Source organism: Conger conger, chromosome 2 (genome assembly GCF_963514075.1).
Source record: "Conger conger chromosome 2, fConCon1.1, whole genome shotgun sequence".
NCBI lineage: Eukaryota > Metazoa > Chordata > Actinopteri > Anguilliformes > Congridae > Conger > Conger conger.
This window is the reverse complement of record NC_083761.1, coordinates 10,105,427-10,127,269: the sequence shown is the minus strand read 5'-3', so window position 1 is coordinate 10,127,269 and position 21,843 is coordinate 10,105,427. Positions and strand designations below refer to the sequence as shown.

The window sequence follows — 21,843 nt, the reverse complement described above, 5'->3', positions numbered from 1 at the left end:
TTATAAAGGATAAATCTCACATTTGTTTTCTTTGTATCAGGCTGTTGCTTCAATCACATGTTTGTAGAAGAACATTTTCCATGAGCCTTTGACGGTATAATTACTTCCATAGCCAATTTTGCAACAGAAGTAAAGAAGAGGAATGATACCCTCACACTGCTGAACACTGTATCCCAAGGAAACAGAGTCCTGCGCAATACAGGATGTTCATGGTGTTTTGAACATAAGCGGATTTGCTCCTCTTGTTTCCACAGCTCATACCCCTCAGTCAAGTGCGTTTCTCCCCCCTCACCCTCAGTGCCCCCTCAGTGCGTTAGGCGCCACGGTGATATTCAATATAAGAGCTGACCTCATGAAAACAAAACAAAACATGAGCATATGTTTCTGAATAAATGTATTTCTCATTTTTCCCTTTTTCTCCCAGTTTGGTAGCCAATTGTTCCCCATCTAATCCAATTAGTGTTAGCTGGGGGATACACCGCCCACACCCCGTCCCTCAGCGGCCCGAAGGGATCTTGCGATCCGAGAACAACACGCCTTCTTCAAGCCGTCTCGTCTCATGCTCCTGACCGTGATTCCGTGGCGCCCGGGGTGCTGTTGTGCGCGGCGATCCGCTAACCATGCCAAGTCCCTCCCTCATATTCGCTAACCCTGCCAAGTCCCTCCCTCATATGCGCTAACCCTGCCAAGTCCCTCCCTCATATGCGCTAACCCTGCCAAGTCCCTCCCTCATATCCGCTAACCCTGCCAAGTCCCTCCCTCTGGAGCAGCAAGCCAATTGTGCTGCTCCATGAGAGCCGACCAAACTTGGCTTTTGGCAGGACTGGGAATCGAACCCCGGTCCTTAGTGTGCAACTGCAACAAACTGCAACCGCAAGTCCGCTGCATCTTAGCCTGTTGGACTGAATACAGTGCAAAGAATGGAAAATATTTCAGTTACTGTAAAAACATAATGTTTGGTCAAATGGGTTATATACTGACACAGTGTAAAAAAAGAGCAGTAAACAAAATAGAAAACATGTCTAAAAGTTTCAAAAATTAATGTTTTGAGATATATTTGTATTCTTTATTGCAAAACTGCTGCTGACTGGATTTATTTTTGTTTTTTGCACCATTCTTTGCAAACTAGTTTCTGAGATACTCACACCACCCTATCTGGCACCAACAATCATTCCACAGTCAAAGTTACTTAGATCACATTTCTTCCCCATTCTAACATTTGGTCTGAACAACAGCTGAACCTCTTGACCACATAAGCATGCTTTTATACATTTAGTTGCTGCCACATGATTGGCTGATTAAATATTTGCATTAACAAGCTGGTGCACAGGTCTAGCTAATAAAGTGCTCAGTGAGTGCACATTCTGAATACAAAAACACTAAACACTAAAAACACTACTGTAAAAAGTAGGTCTTGTAAAAAATTTAAAAGAAAAACAAAGCGCAAAGGAATGGGAAATGGCCTTTTCCCAAAACACTGGCAAAACTGTGAAATCCCCTGAACCCAAACCACATCAACACCCTCCTGGGTTGACCCATTTTGAAAAAGATCCACTTTGGGTACACTTAATGAGACAAATTAAGGGCCGGATTCTCTGGCCCACTGCAGACTAATCCTCCTTTACTTCCGCGTGGCGTCGCGCCACAAAACCGCATTCAAGTTGCAGCGAACAAGGGCTGGAAAACAAATTTGTAAACACTAATTAGAAGAAAAAGTGAACCCTCTGGATGAGTAAATAATTTATGACACCCGTTTCCCCCTTCCACAGCAGCTACCATTAGAGGGTAAATAAAAGGAGACTTAATAATCCATTAGCATCTCTAAATGAAAGAACAGGATCCAAGGGTGGGGGAAAGACAAGTCTAAACACACCCCACCCCCTTGTACGTTCTAAATCACATCAGTCTCGTGAGCCAAGCAGTGTTGAGGTATGCCAATGTGGCCCTCCTCAGCCTTGCAAAGCTTGTGTTTTTACACAGAGCTACCGTTTGTGCAGACGTCTGGTTTTGGCCACCACGACATTACCAGTAGAGATACGTTTACCTGTACTTCTTTCATTAAAACGAAAGAAATCTGGAAACGGGTCTTATCATAAACAATGATTTTCACATACAGCACTGTTTCTCTTCATTTCATTTTCACTAAATCGCAAGTCTTTCAGTCCCCCCCCCCCCCAAAACCAAAAAGAAGCCTAACTGTTGATTTGCATACTGAATGTGGCAGCGCAACGATCGGCACAAGGAAATTAAATGGAGAGACTGCGAGGGGCGGCCCGATCCATTTCAGTCTGACAGGAATGCCTTATGGCCTTCCAAATCTTCCTCCCAATGTGCATCAGGGAGGGAGAGAGGGAGCGGGCAGGAGAGGGAGAGAGAGAGAGGGGCAGAGAGAGAGGGAAAGGGAGAGAGACAGCGGGAGAAGTAGAGAGAGAGGGAGAGACAGAGAGGGAGAGAGGCAGAGAAAAAAGAGAAAGAGGCAGAGAGAGGGGGAAGAGGGAGGAGAGATGGAGAAAGGGGGAAGAGGGAGGAGAGATGGAGAAAGAAAGAGGGAGAGGGGCGCAGAGAAAGAGAGAAAGAGAGAGAGAGTCCGCACAGGTAAACATTAGAAGAATTTCCGTCGGATATTCTAGATTCTGCGCCTGTTGCATTGCATCATTCATTTTCTCGGCAGATGTTCTCATACTTGGCATCTTACAGTCTTTCAGTTTTAGAGCTTATCCATTTGTGCAAGTAGACATTTACTCTAATGATTTCTGTCTCAGCACATGTCACGCACGGATAGTGGTAGCCATGCTTCATCTGTAGTATGCACTTGCAGCCTTTTGGTTAACAAGTCCAGTTCCATAACCATTACACTCCTCAAAGGCATAATGTTTTGTAAACGCATGCCATTTCCATCGATTGTGTGGGGTAGAAAATGACCTCTGAGACGCAATAGACATACGGTTATTAAAAACTTGTGCTCTGGCACTTTATCCCTTGCAGAACGCAGAACCAGTTGCATCCATCCCAAACTGTATGTTGCTAACTGAAAACTGAACAGAGTTTGAGCACCAGCACATAAAGAACCTAGAGCACACACTCCATAAACGGCATATGATTGCAGACCTACATTGTACCAGGTGAAATTCCCGAGCGAGGGATAAAGTGATATCATTACATTATTGTAAAATAATATTTTCAAACTGTTCACAGACCACTGCCCCCACCTCCTCCGCCAGGACCCAGGACAACAAACCCACTTGTCTCCCTATGATGGCGGCCTTGCGAGCTTCAAATCTGGATCAAATCTTTCCCACAAGCCCCAGAGACAGCTCTCACTGCGAGTCACTTTGGTACAATGCAATGTAATTATAGCAGGTCATCACCAGGAGATTCAGCGGCCGGCCAACGTGCCGAACATGCCTGCACCCACAGCTGCCTGCCTTCAACCTCCACCGCAGTTAAATAGAGGACTTCAGGCTCCATCACTCTGTCCTTGAGCTCTTCATTCATCACACACAGAATCAGGAGCGAACCGACGGAGATAAAGCACAGGGACAGAACACGCGCTCGAGCAGACAGCCCCCTGACGAGGGAAGAACATCTCAAAATGGACGCCGAGGGGCCAACGTGAGCAGGCAAAACAATAACCCCAAAACCGTAAGGGCTATCACTTGAGGTTATAAAAGAAGTTCATACAGCACATCTATATTATTTTAGACAACGGCTGAGTGCATTTCATTAGCGCAGAGGCAAAAACATCCAAACAACAAAGGAGGGCTGCATGATATGAGGAAAATATGCGAATTGAACAAATTGCACATGAACAGTCAATCTATTTAACAGAACATCAATGTAAATAAATACTATTCACTGCAGTTCGCGAAATCTTTTGCAATGTGTTCATATTGCGCATTCATATCTCGACGAAGATAAATATACGATATATCGTGCAGCCCTAAAACCAAGCATGTGAAGTATTAAGAAAAGGCCAAAGACAACGACCCAACACAGTTTGAGTCATCTTGTCTCATTAAATGATGATTCAGTCTTCTGTAACTAAGAATTGTGGACAGTGCAAAGTGATATAAACACAAACGTGATGGTAAATTCCATTGAGGACCGTGGCTGAAAACTAGGACTGTGGGTCAAACCAGAGTACAGTACAGTGTGCAAAACACAAGGGAAGAGACACAAAGCCAAGAGCAGCAGACAGAGCTACTTTTATGATGTAAACTGCCTCACAGTATCAGAGTAAAGTCCCTGACACCGCCTCAGTGTTCTCATTTTCTCAACAGCCTCCTTTCTGTGTATTTCTTATTTTTCATTCATCAAAGTTGTAATGCACTTTGATGCATGATGCTGTGTTCACACACACACATAACAGCAACATGGAATGTAGAAAATGTAGCTAATATACTGAATCTCATTGATTAATGCAAAACATTGTAAGTTTAAGTCACCTATAATTTTCATTTTTTTGTTATTTAGCTGGCACTTTTATCCAAAGCAACTTACAGCTGATTAGACTAAGCAGGGGACAATGGAACAATGGAGGGTAAAGGGCCTTGTTCAGGGACCAAACAGCTGTGCAGACCTTGTCCAGACTCCAGCGGGGCTTGAACCACTAACCGTCCGGGATGTACCTTATCCACTCGGTAACAGGCTGCCGCAACTGTCAATAACATATCACAGTATGTATAGTTTCCAGCTTTGTCTGCAAGCTACCCACTTAATACAGTGAACTAAGTATGACATACTATTGACTGTTCGCCAGTTGTGTCAGCTATTTTCGCTCAAGAACTACTTTCTATTGATATGTTATCTGATATTACTGTACTGTACTGTACTGTAGTAGATAGTTGCCAAGCGAGCTAACTTGCTCATATTAGAGAACAGAAAGAAATTAAGTGCATGTATAAAGTCAACTTTAGAATCCTGGTGGTAGCTTAGATAGCTTCACAGAGTACCTCCTCCTATACTAGCTAATCAGCTAGCAAGTAAAGTTACTGTGCTGATCTTCCCTCGAGGGAGGTATTTCCTGACTAAATTTGTGAGATGCAACAAGCAAACAAACTAAAGTGATCTGCCAGGAAGGTGATGAACGATGAACAAACCAAAACAGAACTCAACAGTCCCGTAACCTTGATAGAAAGTGTTATTCTATAGTAACCTCATATAACTGATCCCTCCCCTGTCATAATTCATAACCAGACCCCACTTGGGGTGGCCTCCATATTTCATCCTGGCATTTTGGGATTCCCCCCTTGAAGCAAGAGAAGGGGTCATCAGGAAGAAAGCATACAATCTGGAATCAAACCCAGGCCAGCTCTTCCTCTTGCTCAGCTCTGTCAACCCAGCTGATCGCTTCCAGTTACAATACATGTCACTTTTCGCCCCCATAGCCTACCAAAAGCCTTAATTGGTATCATGACAAAGCTATACAGCATTTGTTATGTTATTATTATCATTTACTTGACAATTAAAGACAACTCTCCCATTCACCAATGGCAGCAGGTGCTGCTGCTTGGATTTCAACAGTGGAAATATACATAAGAATATTTCTGTGTACCAGAACCTTATTAGGGAGACCTGTACAACAGCTTGTTAATGCAAATATTTAATCAGCCAATCATGTGGCAGCAACTAAATGCATAAAAAGCATGCAGATGTGGTAAAGAGGTTCAGCGGTTATTCAGACCAAATTTCAAAATGGGTAAGAAATGTGATCTTAGTGACTTTGACCGTGGAATGTTTGTTGGTGCCAGACAGGGTGGTTTGAGTATCTCAGAAATTGCTGATCTCCGTGGATTATCACGCACAACAATTCTGTGGGAAAAAAGGCATTGTTATTGAGAGAGGCTAGAGGAGAATGGCCAGAGTGGTCAAAGCTGACAGGAAGGTGACAGTAACTGACATAACCACACATTACAACAGTGGTATGCAGAAGAGCATCTCTGAACACACAACGCATCAAACCCTCTACGTGGATAGGCTCCAACAGCAGAATACTTAATAAGTCTAAAAAATAAGTCTAAGAAATACCTAATAAAGTGCTCACTGAGTGTATGTGCTTGCCCTTCATCTATAGAATCCATCTCCACTGCTAAAGAGATGAGAGATGTTACATGCTTCCACTGTAGCCTGTTCGTTCTCATGGCCATACTGTAGGTCAGACACAAGCAGCGGAAAGCCAGACAGCAATGGAAGGAATAAAAGCATGCACACACGTCCTCCCCCCCAAAATGCTGAAATCCATGCTTAATATCAAACCAAGGTAGCCATTCATCTGCAATTCTGAAAAAAGCAGTGTATTGTGTTACCATTTTTGTTGTTATGTCATAAAATCCATTGATTTATAACAAGTTTCAAGTAGAAAGACTGAAGGAATGCTGCATTTGATTACGTTCCAAAAATACCTGAGGCTTTCTGCTTCATAGCCTCTCTGCTAATTAAAACAAAAGCTCCACACTGATTTTAATATCTATGTGTCATTATAAGGGGTTTGGGTTTTTAAACAGAATGCCATATCCCTTATTTGGTTGAATCTGAATAGACAGTATCCAGCATTGCACGCAAGGCACTCACAATGTACGCACAGCCGTTCTGTGAACAACACATACAGTAACACAAAAACATAAAACAGGCTTCTTCATATGGCTGTTTTGTTGAAAGGAATGTGACTGCCTAATGCATTTAACAAGCAAACACCACACAAGTAATTGTTGTGATGTGTTGTGCTTTAATGTTGTGAAAATGCACACTGTGCTTCACAGAAGTGCCACGGTAATCATGAACCAGGGCAGATGGGATACTGGGATCATCAGTCTGGTTCAGAAAGCTTTTACGGAAAAGGCCTTTGCTGGCTCCTATTTTCAGTCAGAGTACCAAAATAGTCTCGCACACAGAAGGCTGTAGTTACTCCAACAAAGTCAACCAGTTGTTTGGTGCTTAAGGAAACACAATTGCCACCTGTAAAAGCACTTACTGTACAGCCTACACTTCCACAGACTCACTGAATGCAGTCTATTTATTTCTTTATTTTTATTTTTTTTTCAAAAGTACTTTACCATTATGAAATGCATAGTGGCAAACGTGTTGCTTCACTCAAATGAGAGGTTTCTTTTGATTGTACCCCTGGTTACCATATAAGCCCATTTCTAGTACAATGTATTAGCTCATATTGTTTACCAGCTCTCTAAAAGACCACACAAAGGGTATACTGCAGGCACTTCATTTGAATACACTTTCAAGTACTGTACTCCACCTTTTGGATTCTCTGTGTAAGTGCAATGCTATAGTAATGATCTACTATGAGAATGTTTCTGTAATTATTTGGATCGTAAAGGGTTGTTCTTTGAAATATCGGAGACAACCATCCAACAAAGGAAGTGATCAATTAATTCAGAAGCATTATGGTTGAGAATCATCTATTAAAAAGCAAAGGGTATTGCAGCTTAATTGAACTTAATGTTTTATGTTTGATACTTACACATGCATGTGGAGTATAAAACGAATCAAAAACTGGGAAACTCATCAATATTCTTTTGCCTATACCATAACTAATTCCATTACATCCTGGGGTAACTGTGTTCTGAATGGACTGGAACATTTATCAAGATATTTAAACTTTTTGCAGTATGATTTTTCATGCATTACCTATAGGTAAATTGTTCAATATATATTACGTCAATGAAAAGTTTACTTTTCAATTCACAAACAAATTAGATGATTTCATTATTAAAAGTATAGGCAGTTGGCAGAAATAATGTCACTGTAAAATATTTACAGCCCTATCCAATCAATTACAGTATAAAAGAAAATCGAATCCAATGCAATGATTCAATCATTTAGTCCTGGGAATATCACCAAAACAGAAAATGCCAACGATAAATAATTTATTTTACTTCCTTTTTTACTGAAAACAAACCGTTAACTTAAAACTGCGAGGGAATAGTTCTAAGATGCGATTTCTGGCTGGCGTGAAACAATGCAGCTGTACATTGTGGCGCGAGGGAGCTGCCGCAGACCTTTGAGAGTAGACTACGCATCATCGCAATTTGCAGGGGAATAACTGAGCCCGAATTTCTTTTTAGGTGAATCAGTGGGGGGAAACTAGAATGAGTCCGTGGTGTTCGACTAAAAAAACACAAAAAAAAACAGGCTTTTGGTCACTGTATGCAGCACAAAAAAATGTGTACACCTGTTACTGTTAAGGAAAAGCAAATTCGTTTACAATGTGGAGCGGGGGGGGGGAATTAATACTTTTATGGTGACGTGAAATTAAGATTTAAGACTGGTATTACTGTAATCCAATCCATAGGAAATAAATTCTGGGGACTTACACTGCTGTTGTGGCCAGACCAGAACACCATTGCCTGATTGTGAGCGGAATCTCCCGTCAAGGCGAAAGTGGTGCTGGTTAGTTTCGGCTCATCTTGTCTTGGATTCTGCACTTTTCCATCATCCCTGTTCCACCTCACTTCGGGCCTGCTTAGTCTCTCTCCGTCCAGAAATGGACCTGTGATTCTGTCATCCGACGGCGCTCCGTCGTGAAGGGCGCTAGTGGTTCTCACTCCTTCGCTTAATTCGGATAGTTCTGGTCCACTCCGCTTTTGCCTTTGAACCGTATCCTTTGAATCAATCTCGCTTAATTTGTTCCCCTCCTTGATAATTGCATAATTTGATCGTGCTACTTTTTCACTGACCTGAGGCGAACCATCGGGGGATACTTTCATGTCAACTCCATCCGTGCTTACATCCTTATCCGATTTGTCCACATCCTCGACAAAACCCGCTGCTCCAACAGCAACTCCTGTCTCAGAGCTAAGGTCTGTGGATCGTTGAGATTCCTTGCGGATCTCTTTTGGGAGTGTTGTTCGCCTCTTCACCAAGTCCACGCGCTTGTCCAGTTGTAATTCCTCCCGGTTTAGTTTAACTGGCGAACCGCACGATGCGCAACTTATCTCAGCCTTGGCAATTAACTGAATTTGAGTGGAGATCAAAAGCCAGGTACACAGAGCTAAGTGCAAGCCTGGGTGCAAGCCAACCCCAGTATCCATCGTTGTGGTAGGAATGTTATCCCGAAAACCTTTTACAGCGACTGAGGAACTAAGCAACTCTTCCGAAGTACAGCGATTGTTACCGTAGCCCGTGTTGCCTGGAATTTTTTAGAAAAGTGCTTTTCAGCCAAACTGTTCACGTTCCAGGAGCCGATCAAGTGTGCCACCACGTAGGGGAGGAGCTGAATCGAAGCCAATCTGCCGAAGCTGCGCCCGGAAGAGAGAGAGAGAGAGCGAGAGGGAGAGAGGAGGAGAGAGAGAGAGAAAGAGAGAGAGCGAGAAAAGAGAGTGAGAGCGAGAAAGAGAGAGGGAGATCAAAGTGAGTCCTGCTGTAGTTGTTTTGCTGTTGTGTGAAAATAATAATTGTTTTGCGAATACTTCCGAAGGCTGAATAGAGTAGCTTACATGAAGCACTCTGTTTTGAGACTCAATTGCCACGACAGCTGTAGTAGCCTACACCAAATATCGATGACGTCCCGTATTAAAAATGCTTTACAAATCGGGTGGGGGAATCAAATTATTTTGCTGAACAGGTTAAGCGAGCTGTGCGTCATTTCTAGAAGCTCGCTATAACCCAGATAAAAATAAATTGCCTGCATATGCAAGGTGCGTGTGTTAGGGTAGTGAAATAAAAATAAGTTTTTTTGTTAGATTTACGTAGCCTATGTTTGAGACCGTTGAGCTTCTGATTAGGCTATATCGGCGCAATAGAGCATTGCCAGTTTACAGTAGCCTATGAAATAATCTTTTCAAGCCTTGACCACGCTCACACTAATTATTCATGTTCTGTAGCCTAGTTGGTCAAGGTGCAATGGTGTAAATATTATTTTCCCCAGTTTGGTGAAATCACGCGTTTTTCGGTGCGAATGTTTCCAGTATCACAAAGTGCGCTTGCGTTCTAGCCTATGTAGGCTATCGCACTGGAATCTATTTAGTAAGAATATGTAGACCGATATGAAAATATTTAAATTACGTTAATAGTCCAGTCGTAAACACTATAACACGTCATATAGTAGTTGCTAAATTATTATTTTTACGTAGGCTTCAGTATGTGTCCATCTAAACAAACGATGCCATTCTAAAGCTCAAAAGCATACGTTATCAAAGTTGTGAAAATGTCTTGCATATGGTGTGATGTTGATTTTGAACCCGAAGAATAATAATGTCAAATATGAGTGACATTAAGATAATTAATCAGATATACTTACTGTAAACCTGAATAGATATGTCTTTGACTTTTAATAAAAATGAATGATACTGGCAAAATAAATCACATGCTTATTAGACAGTATTTGTGTCTTAGCGTACACGTATGCAGTGCGCTATTGTCCTTCATTAGCTAAATGGCGCAGTATATTACTTAAAAGACTCATGTCAAAGGAAGTTCGATTAACAACAACAAAAAATGTTTCAACGATGGCTATAATTTGGAATTTGGCAGAGGAGGATGTAATTTGGTCAGGGAGCCTTGGATCTGGGCGATTGGCTTGAAAGCACTGGCAGAGAGGTCAACCAAGTGGAAGTTGCAACAGTTCAAACGGGGGAGGCATCCGAGCAGCCCGGACTAGCAGATGGATTGTGTGAATAATGTGAAATGGGGGGGGGGGGGTGTCTTTGGATGTTATATCGGCAGAAAATCGTGAGTCGCTGGCTGACATAGATTTTCGGTGAGAGTGACCTTGGAGTCAAGTGGTTCTGCTAGTGTCACAGAGGTCATGGAAAGGGAGAGAATGGCAAGTTCAAAGAAGGGATGACCACAGCGCATGCCAAACAGGCGAGGATTCCTGCTTCTGAGAGAGGAGGGAAAGCACCGAGAAATCGCAGCGTCTCAGCCAGGGGTGCCAAGCTGAGTGTCTGGAGGGCCGCGCTTGTTGTTTCAGACCCAGCTCTTATTAATTAGGCTAATTAGCCTAATCAGTTACTCAGGTAAAAGATTTCATGCTTTGCTGCAAAAGATAAATCACGGCGTAGCTGAGGGTGTTAGACTGCATATAGATATTTCACTGGAGTCTGTTTTCCTCTAGTGTGTGTTAGCATAAGCAACTAATTAGTGATTATGACCAGTTAAACCAAGTGAACAAGCACCATAAGTCACAACAAAGACAGCTTTCCACAAATTGAACATGGCACCACTCCACAGCGGCCGGCATTCATCATGTACGAACTGTACCTTATCCGACCTGTTCTGTTTGTTCTATGACCTTGGTACTGTATGTACTTTCTGGTACGTCGCGTTGCATGAAAGCGTTTGCTAAATAAAACGTAATGTAATAATATGCCGTGAAACCTTATCTTTTGCCGTATTGCTACGGTTGCGTAAGTATAAACTTTGCCATGTTTGATAAACCATAAGAGAGATGAGAGGGGTCGTTGAGCAAACCTTAGCAAAGACACCTTGGAAATGAATAGCATACAGTGTGTACAGCTGTCCAGATGAGTGCACACGTATGAGGACGGATCAGTCAGATTATTTTTCATTTGTAGTGTGGCACTGCTAGCGAAGAAAGACAATGTAGGTAACATAATGTTCCAGGAGCACAGTGCAAAGGCAGTTGTTCCTGCCGGGAGATTAAAGCCAAAACACAAATCCGTAGTCTCAGTTGCTACACATGTACAATTCAAACTCAGTCGCCGATTAAAAAAAAAAAAAAAAAAAAAATGAAATCATTGATATAGTTAGCAAAGCAGTATCACCTAGCCAAAGTTTTTGACAGGTAGGCTGTCTGGTACGAGCATAGGTAATTGGCGAACTGTGACAAACACTTCAGTAAACATGATTGACATCATGATTTTCATATCTCAGACTTGATGCAATGGTATTGCAGATTCCACTGCAATCATTTGACGGCAAGTCATTCTCAGCATCTTGTACTAAGACCCAATTTTGGAAAATTGCACAAAGTATACATTAGTCGCTTATTGTTTATACAGTATTTTATTACCTTGATTTTGAAATTAGATTTTTTTTCCACCTGTAATACCCTTTCCATGTCAAGCTAATGAGGAATACCATGGTGGCTAGTTGATTCACTATGGATTATAACAATGCAAGCTAGCCATTAGCACACGATTTCAATGTATATAATTGGCTTTCTCATTCCTGAAACTGGCCCTGGTAAAAGTAGGCTATTAATATCATTATAATTATATTCATACTGTAGATTGAGCCAATTTACTGTTGACTTGCCAATTTACTAGAAACATTGTTTTACGTTGCTGAGTGTATCTTCCAACTGTACATCAACATTCCAGCTGTTTATTTGTGTGTGTGTGCGTGTGTGGGTGTGCTTGCATGCGTACGTGCGTGTGAGTGTGTCTGTGAGTGTGTGTGTGTTTGTGTGTGTGTGTGTGTGTGCCAAGAGATTATCCATGACACACATACCCGGTGCAATCCTAAAGTACAAGTTCCAAAGCATTTAAGCTTTATTTGGACTCTACACAGATGGGGAAAATTGAATTGAAGCTATCATAAGAGTTTTATCACAACCATTCCTTGTGATGTTTTCTACAAACAAACAAACACTGCCATGATATCTCCATGAATCAATGGAAAACAAAAAAAGAAAAAATAGGCTGTTTGAGATATGACTCGAAACAACATCAACCGGGAAAACAAAAACAGACAACGACTGACTTTGGATAGCCGTTTTGTGTACAGAATTAATATTTATGGAGGAACAACTCAACCATTTGTAGACTATGTGCATTCCAGCTCCCTCGAGGATAGTCAGAAGGATCCTGTGCCTCATTTTATTGATTCCTGTAATAAGCTTATAATTAGATTTTATAGTGCCAAACCATTCAAGTGAGAGAAAATAGGATTTTAAATGTTCCTGTGGTCTAGATCACAGAGACCGCCCGCCTGAATCAGCAGCCAGGCCTAGTTCAGTGTGCGCTGAGTGATTGATGTTGTGAGGGAGACGTGTTAGAGGTATGGCATGACAGAGGGTGGGGGGATGAGGAGATGTCACACAAATGTCTCCTCGCTTTAGTTTTTAATATCGGCAAGTCCTTCAGTGTAGAGGTGGTACCACTTCGGAAATAATCCAGGTGCCTATGAATTTCCCTTTTTTTTCTTTAACGTTACTTCATTACCTATGTCTCCACAAATATATAAATGTAAACAGTATAGCACAGTATACATATAAACCCAACTATTTCATTCATGAAATAATGTCATCATACTTTGATATCAAGTATTGATATCAAAACATAGATAGTGATCTCAGCACATACTGTAATCAAGCTCCACTAAGAAATCACTGTCATAATCATCAAATACAGTCTGTGCTTACATGGCACTGCTGCAGTCACCATAACTACGAACTGAGAGAATGTTTCCTGCTGCATAAGGCTAGCAATCAAAAGCTGACAGAGACTTGTTTTAATGAAACAACGATTTATTGTTGCGTGTGCCAAGTAGCCTGTTCAAGTAGAAGTGGGCTTTTTCCTTTCCTTGTGTTTCCCAGAACAATTGGCCAAAGAAACTCTTATTGGAGTATTATATTGTTTCCGAGCAGATGCCAAGTGACATAAGCTAAAATTGGCCTACTGTTAAACACTTCTGCTTTCTCATACACTTTAATTGCCCTTTATGCAAATATACTTTACACGCTAAAAAAGTAAAAATAAGGATATTTCAGTGCAATGAGTCATGCCAAATTCTGACTCTAGTCTTTTGCCTTAGCCCACATCCCTGATAAATCTGTAATGTTGTTATGTTGTTTGTTAATCCCTCTGCAACGAAACACGGAGAGGCGTGCCAAACAAAGACCACTGAGCTTTCTCATATCTACTGTTGCCTGAATTATATTCCTCACATAATTGGTATGGATGAATTGTTTCCCATTTCTCATTAATGAAATGATTTTTAATTTTATTTTCTGGAACTGCATGATCCCAGAAGCAGCAGATGAAAGCCTCTGCCCACTGTGCAGAATTCTGTGGGCATCTCCCAGCCAGCCAGCTGAACAATGATTTCCAGACCACTGAGCCTGAAACAAGGTACAGACGGCCAGACGCACACACACACACACACACACACACACACACACACACACACACAAACACAGTCTGATCAGGACCTTAAAGCTGCCTGGGAATTGCCTGACCAGATCAATAGGTATCCTCCCGCAATCCATAAAATGTGATGGAAATCGCCGGAAACGCCTCAGACGCTTCCAGCGTTGCATGCGGGAACTCGGTGTGAACCGACTTGTCAGATCGTGGTCTTGAGTGATTGACAGGAGCTTATTCGGGAGCTCGGATGTGAGAAAAACGTGCCGACAGTCGGATTGAGTCCATGTTCCAAATGAGCCCAGGAGAATGGATCTGTGCCACCCTCCATAAGCACTGCCTCCGGTATCGACAGATTTACACTCACTGAGCACTTTATTAGGAACATTAGGTACACCTACTTATTAATGTGATTATCAGCCAATTGTGTGGCAGCAGTGCAGGGCATAGAGCCATGCAGATATGGGTCAGGAGCTTCGGTTAATGTTCACATCAACCATGAGAATGGGGAAAAAATTCGATCCAAGTGACTTTGACTGTGGAATGACATGGTGGTTTGAGTACCTCAGAAACTGCTGATCTCCTGGGATTTTCACACACAACAGTTCTAGAGGTTTCAGAGAATGGTGCGAAAAACAAAAAACATCCAGTAAGCAGCAGTTCTGTGGGCAAAAACATGTTATTAATGAGAGAGGTCAGAGGAGAATGGCCAGACTGGTCAAAAGTGACAGGAAAAGAACTGTAACGCTAATAACCACACATTGCAACAGTGGTATGCAGAAGAGCATCTCTGAACACACAACACTTCAAACCTCTAATTGGATAGGCTACAGTAGCATAAGTCTAAAAAATAAGTTTAATAAATACCTTAAGTGTACATCTGTTTGACAAAGCCATTTAGTTTCTTCTCTCGTGCAGTTTTACCGTACAACGGAAAATCAAACCAAAAAAAAGAGCTTCATGGGAAAAAAATAATTAGCTCTACCTGCAATATCTGTTCAACTGCAATGATTTGTATATCATTGTAAAATAAAATATAAGTTGAATCTGATAACTAGGTGCTAAAGAATGACACATTTAAATCCTTGTATAATATAAGAGGGCAATTCACAGCTATGCTAATTACTTAATGTCTGCTAAATAAAGACACAGACAATTAACATAATGCAGCAGTCAATAAGCCACATAAGGTAAGAAAACCACAATATTGCATAAATATGGACATTTTAATGGGCATTTTGGGAGTAAATTTTGAAACAGAAAACCTTTGAAAGGTTTATTTATTTTATTTTTTTACATCCAGCTAAAATTAAACTTTTAATTTCATTAGAATGGCTCTATGAATGAACAATCCTAGATTTATTTCCATTTAGATCAAGGCCAAAGGGATCTTTTCTCTTTCCACAAAACTCCACTAATTATCCGTTTAGGCTTCTATCAAATGACATTTCATGATGGTTTTAAGCAAAACAATTGGTTGTAATGAAAAACGACAGTCGTTTGGTCTAAGAAATGGTGAAAAAATAAGAGTCAATGCCTTACATTTGTTTGTGAAATAACTTTGCAGTTGGATTGAGGAGAGGGTTTAGTTCCCCACTGTATAAACTTCCCACTCATTGTGTCATTAGCATTCTTCTCAGGAAGCACCCTCCTTCAATATGATGTTGGTTGCCTGCTTTATATACTTGGGAATTGCATTGGGAGTGTAGATATGATAATGATGAGAGTGGAAAGGTCAACTGTCTTATGGAAATTCATGTTCAGAGTTAGGGGTGGATTCAGTTGAAGTCTGACTTTATTTTCATGTTGGGCTTCTTTTTTCACTGTTTAATTTCCCAGTGAATTTTCTTCATGTAAATGTATAACATCATGTTTTTGATACAGGATTTCAAATGATCTAGAAAGAATAATGAATTGTAGTTAGTACAGTTAGTATTCCCAAGAATATGTCGTTTTTGATTATGAAGTGCCATTGATCCAGTGTGACCACCAACATGCATACACTCTGTTTTTTTTTTTTTTTTAAATGTGTAAAATTGATTTTTGGAAGTTGAAGCTGGTGTCTATTGTTATGACTTGAGAAACTGTTTTGGATTTATTATACATTTTATTTTGTTCTGTTAGTGTCAATATTAAGCCATTTAAATGGACCCTTAAGCCCGCTGCAGGAAAATCATACTAAAAGGAGTAGGAAATGGCAGGTGCTTTCTGGGACAGATTCTGAGCTCTGATTCCATCCTCTCATCCTCTATAAATTCAACAAATTATGACTTTGGGCTTGTGAATGAATGGGCATGAGAGACACCTGCATTTCATTTTTCTGCAGTGGCAGAAAGTACAGATTGTCAAAGTAATCTCATAATTAATTCTCCCTTAAATGATATTCACACAGACCAAAAGACAGCAGGCTGAATGGAGGAGCTGGCCTATTGATTATTGTATGAATTTGGAACAGAGACATTCTAAGTGGTTGGAATCGCTCCAAGCCCTGTCCTCTCACCCGGATTTCTAGCCACTGGCAGGTTTGTATCTTTATCCACAGATAAAGATATCCATCTTCTCCCTTTAGCCTCTTTGGTATGTCGGGAGGATGACTGGCCTTCATGGAATTAAACTAAGAAATCCCAAGGAAGAGATCTTTCTCAATGTATTAGACATGCACACATTCCAACAACTGAACTGAAAAAAAGTTGTCTTTCTAAGTTCTGGAGATAATTATATTTTGCCCAGTTTAAGAAGGAAACATTTTTATAATGTAGTATGCCATTCCATTTTGTCAAATACCCTACAGAAACCACATTACAAATATTTTCCCCCTAAATACACTACCATCACATGAGAAAGAATGGCTGTTATACTGCAAAGGAACATTGTGTTAAATTGTGTGTACATGTGAGTCTTCACACAGTCTTCATACTGATCACTGGTAAGTCTCATATAAAAAATGTCTAATGCCGACCCAGCTGCCAACCAATATGTAAAAGATAAAGGCTGAGTCAACTAAAGAAAACTTCTGCTGTATTATTAAAGATGGAGTGCAGTCACGCATGAATATAGATATTAGGATAGACACAAAGTTGTGCCTTGAGCCCTATCAAGTCAAAATAGGCATGCTTTTCAAATGGAAGTAGCCATGCTCAGCTCCGAAGGTATCGTAGCGTAGCGTGTCTTTAACACTGCTCATCAGATATGCAGCATGTTGTTGATAGCCTATCAAATGAGAAAATAATCAACTGTTTACCCCATGATCCACACATAACCTCTATCATTTAACATAATGGTTAGGGAGCTCTAATGCAGACAGTGTAGGGTCAATTTCTGTTAGTACCTTTTTGCAATGTGATTAACCTCAATTCCTTCAGAAAATATTAAGCTGTCTAAATGGATTGTATGCAAAATAATATTTAAGCTGTGTAAGCTACTCTTTATTAGAATTGCACGTGCTAAAATGTGCAATTTTAGCTTTCCGTTGCAGCCTCTAAAGTATAACAATGACAGAAGGTACAAGACATCCTCTTCTACCATAAGCCAGTGGAAGTACTCACAGATTTGGCTAGCAGCCCGGTTAGTTTATTTCCAAAAATCATGATGCAGAAGGATTGACCACAGGCAATGCCAAAAGACCATGAAAAAACTCTAAAGATAGTCTAAAGAATGAGCTGGAATAATCAGGTAGGGCAGGTCAATGGAAATGTCTTAACAGTTTTGACTGGGACCCGGATGGTTGTCGGTTCAGGCCTCAGCGTAGCCGCAATAAGATTCACGCAGCTGTTGTGAAAGGGTGGCCTGTAGCGTAGTGGTTAAGGTAAATGACTGGGACACGCAAGGTCAGTGGTTCTAATCCCAGTCTAGCCACAATAAGATCCGCACAGCCGTTGGGCCCTTGAGCAAGGCCCTTAACCCTGCATTGCTCCAGGGGAGGATTGTCTCCTGCTTAGTCTAATCAACTGTACGTCGCTCTGGATAAGAGCGTCTGCCAAATGCCAATAATGTAATGTAAAAATACGTGGAGGAAAACATGAAAATCATTCACATCAAAGTTTATTCAAATTTCCCCATCAGGTAATGGAACAAAATGTATGACTCACACAGCTCAAGTCTCCATAAAGTTCCTTGTCAAGATACATGTGTAAAGTTACTTTTCAATCATAATTATTATTCAAAGTTGACTGATAATGGAATAAGCTTAAATCACACCTGGAAATGTTCTTTGTGAGAAGAAACAGGTGGCAAAAGAGACAAAATTGCCCATTGAGACACATAGTGGCAAATTGTATGATTTTATAAGCTGGTGAATATGACTGAATATTTATCCAAAATGACCTCTCATGAGACATGCAAATACATAATGTATAGTTTTGACCATTCCAATGTTTATTTTTAAAAGTCTGTCTTCACCTCATAAAGAGATAAAATCTATTACACCACCCTTATGTCATGTTCAGCTCTTTGTTGCCTTGAGTTTAATAAAATCCCAAAAACAAAAGAAGTCTTTTTCTGGAGTGTTGAATTATTTATACTCCTTCAGTGGGAGAAAAGAATCTTTTAGCAGTAGCTGCACCTTTTTATGTTGTCTTAAAAAAAGACAATTCCCCCCACACACACACAAATGAACAGGCAGAATATAAAGTGAGGGTGTCATTAAGCCACAGAGTACTGAGCTACACAGCTGACAACCACCTGCAAAAAAACCTGAACATCACGCACAAACTCACCAACAGATCCTGTCCCGCAAGACCTAGCCCAGTTTCCCATGATGCGGCCAGTCTGCCCACACCCAGACGTGTGTCTTTGTGGGAAGCAATTTCTGTTTCGGGAAGATACATTCCAGGGTCCGAGACTTAGCTGGAGCAGTAATCAGTGCAAGAATAAACAAATGGTAAATGGTGGGCATTTATATAGCGCTGTACAATTAGTGCTTCTCATTCACCTATTCATACAAACACTCACACACCAACGGTGATTGCCTGCCAAGGCACCAACCAGCTTGTCAGGGGCACACTTAGGTGTCTTTGCTGAGGGAAACGTCAACACACCCAGGGCGAAATCGAACCGGCAACCCTCCAACGGCCAGACGACTGCTCTTACCTTCTGAGCCAACTGTTGAGTCTGAATTTCCACATTTATCATCCCACCATTTCAGGGCAAAATGTTCTGAAATTTGAACAGAGCCCACGGCTCCCATAAGAGAGGAACACGGTGAGGAGTGTGCAGAACTTATATATAACTTAAGGGTAGAGCTCGGCAAATGCCTGACCACCCGGGGAAAACCAATAAACACTGTAATCCACATTGTCTCAGCAAAAGTAAATTATGATGAATATTCATATCAATGAATGAATATTAATGATACATGATTTATTATTTTCTGTCTGACCCTTATTTTGGTTATATTTTCCGGTGAAGCAGATTAGTATTTGTTTAGAGCACATAAAAGAACATGCACTGTATATCATTTTGCATATACATATGGATACATGTACTGTATATCATTTTGTATGTGCATTATGTCATCATTTGCAATTTGGGATAAAGATATTTTTCATTTGGCTCTGTACTCCACAATATAAAAATGCAGATTCTCTGCTTTCATTAAAGGATATTGTTCACCGTACAGAAATCACAGCATCTTTTAGCAATACCGTAGCTTTTTCCTTATGTGTGGAAATTCCTTGTATTGTATGAATAGATTTTCTTTCTGTCAGATCCAGCATGGACATGTGCCTCATACCCACAGTGGCATATGATGGCAGGTCAGTGATGTTTTGGGGCTGTTTTAATTCCAGAGGTCCAGGGCCACTGGTTAAGATCAACGGTATCATGGATTCCAACAAGTATCGGACAATTTTGGCTGACAATCTGGTTGCCTCTATTACAAGGCTGAGACTTGGCCGTAGGTTGACTTTCCAAAAGGATACCTCAAAATCCAAACAGAAATGGTTCTGTGACGACATGCAGTGGTGTATTTCGTCCTTCAAAACCTACAGAGCACCTTATTAGCTGATTATATTTATCAAGGTATGCAATGAAAAAAGTATTCCTAGTGGTTTGTAGATGCATGAAGATGTACAAATTATACAAAATGGAACCTGATTAGAATTAGGGATTAATACCTTCTTTGATTAATTCCCCCATCATTCCCTTATTAATTCACACAAGAGGGTTGTTTTACACCTCCACAAATTCCGTTTGAGCAAACAAACTTCCCTGTTTACAATGTGATTTTTTATGTCTTTCCAGACTGCAGTGGCTTCAAGTCGAAAAACACAAAAGTGTTAAAGGTACAATAGGTAATTTCGGACTTCTAACGGTCAAGAGAGGAATAGCAGCTACAAACACCTTCAAACCACAACATTGTTTATCCCTCTCCCTATCCTATCCATCCCACCAATGAGCTTGAATTATTGTACAGCTATACAATGTTTTGGTACAGAGTGTCGGGCCATCAACTGTATATTTTGAAACCCGAATTGAAGGACTATAAACACAGGCAGAGGGTGTCAGTGAGCCTTTTTCAATGATAGGAAGGGATTTACAATGGTCTTGCAACAATGTTTTAACACAGAAATCTTACCTATTGTACTTTTAAACATACACTCAGTGAGCACTTTATTAGGTAGATCTGTACACCAACTTGTTAATGCAAATATTCATTGGCAAATTATGTGGCAGCTTCTAAAAGCATAAAAGCATTCAGACATTGTCAAGAGGTTCAGCTGTTTTTCAGACCAAATGGGGAAGAAGTGAGTTTAACTGCAGAATGATTATTGGTGCCACGGGTGGTTTGAGTATCTCAGAAACTGCTGATCTCCTTGGATATTCACGCACAACAGTCTCTAGAGAATGCAGAGAATGGGTCAAAAAACATGCAATGAGCAGCAGTTTTGCTAAAACGCCTTGTTAATGAGAGAGGTCAGTGGAGAATGGCCTGACTGGTCAAAGCTGACAGTAATGTAAATGACCAAACATTGTGGTGGTCAAACCACAAAAGGGGATAGGCAACAGTAGCAGAAGACCAATAAGTAAAAAGGTAAGTCTAATAAATACCTAATAAAGTGCTCAGTGAGTATATATTTGATAATTTGTAAATACGACTGTGACCACATGTATAACAATTCAGGACAATAGTTGTCACACAGTAGCTTACTGTACCTTTATATTTAGGCAAATATTATTGTCATCCCATGTTTAGTGTTATTCTCACATTTTTGGCAGAAAGCTGATGGCACTTCCTTCCACATTATTTACAGGTCCTGGAGCAATGCTGCTACTTTCTGCAGGTTATTAAAAGCCACTCATATCATTTTCAGCTTGGAGGAGAAAGACTGAGAGGATCCGTGTGAGGGAAGGTAATTGAGAAAAAGCCTTCTAATGTGTGTTTCAAGGTTTTAAGGTTTTTTAAGGTTGCCGTTTTGATCCCCTGCCCTGTCTGTGTCAAAGTGTGCATGAGCAAGACACCTAACCCCCAAATGCTCCCGACGAGCGTGTGTGTGTGAATGAGAGACATCAATTGTAAAGCGCTTTTATAAATGCAGTTCATTTACCATTACGATATGCTCTGCACTCTCTGTAGAAATTGGAATGAATAAAATTAAACCATGCACTAGTTTGTTTACATGCTGATAATCTGACACGTTCATTGTGCTTCAACATATTTGAAATAGGTTTCTTTAAAGAATGGTTCACAGAAACAAATTCACTCATTAACTGAATTCAGGAAGCCCTGATACAGAGCTTTAAGTGGACTTCTCTTCATTTCTGATAAAATTGCTGCTTCTGAGCT

The 21,843-nt window shown here is 40.7% G+C and overlaps 1 protein-coding gene across 1 annotated transcript in view; it reads right to left on the bottom strand.

Annotated features, from left to right (window-relative positions):
- Positions 1-9,231, bottom strand: part of sorcs3a (sortilin related VPS10 domain containing receptor 3a) — a 197,485-nt gene extending 188,254 nt beyond the window's left edge. Inside the window, exon 1 of the mRNA XM_061225390.1 lies at positions 8,328-9,231. Coding sequence (XP_061081374.1) covers positions 8,328-9,044 — 717 coding nt within the window. The 5' untranslated portion in view covers positions 9,045-9,231. The remainder of the gene's footprint in view (positions 1-8,327) is intronic.
- Positions 9,232-21,843: the final 12,612 nt, after the last annotated feature.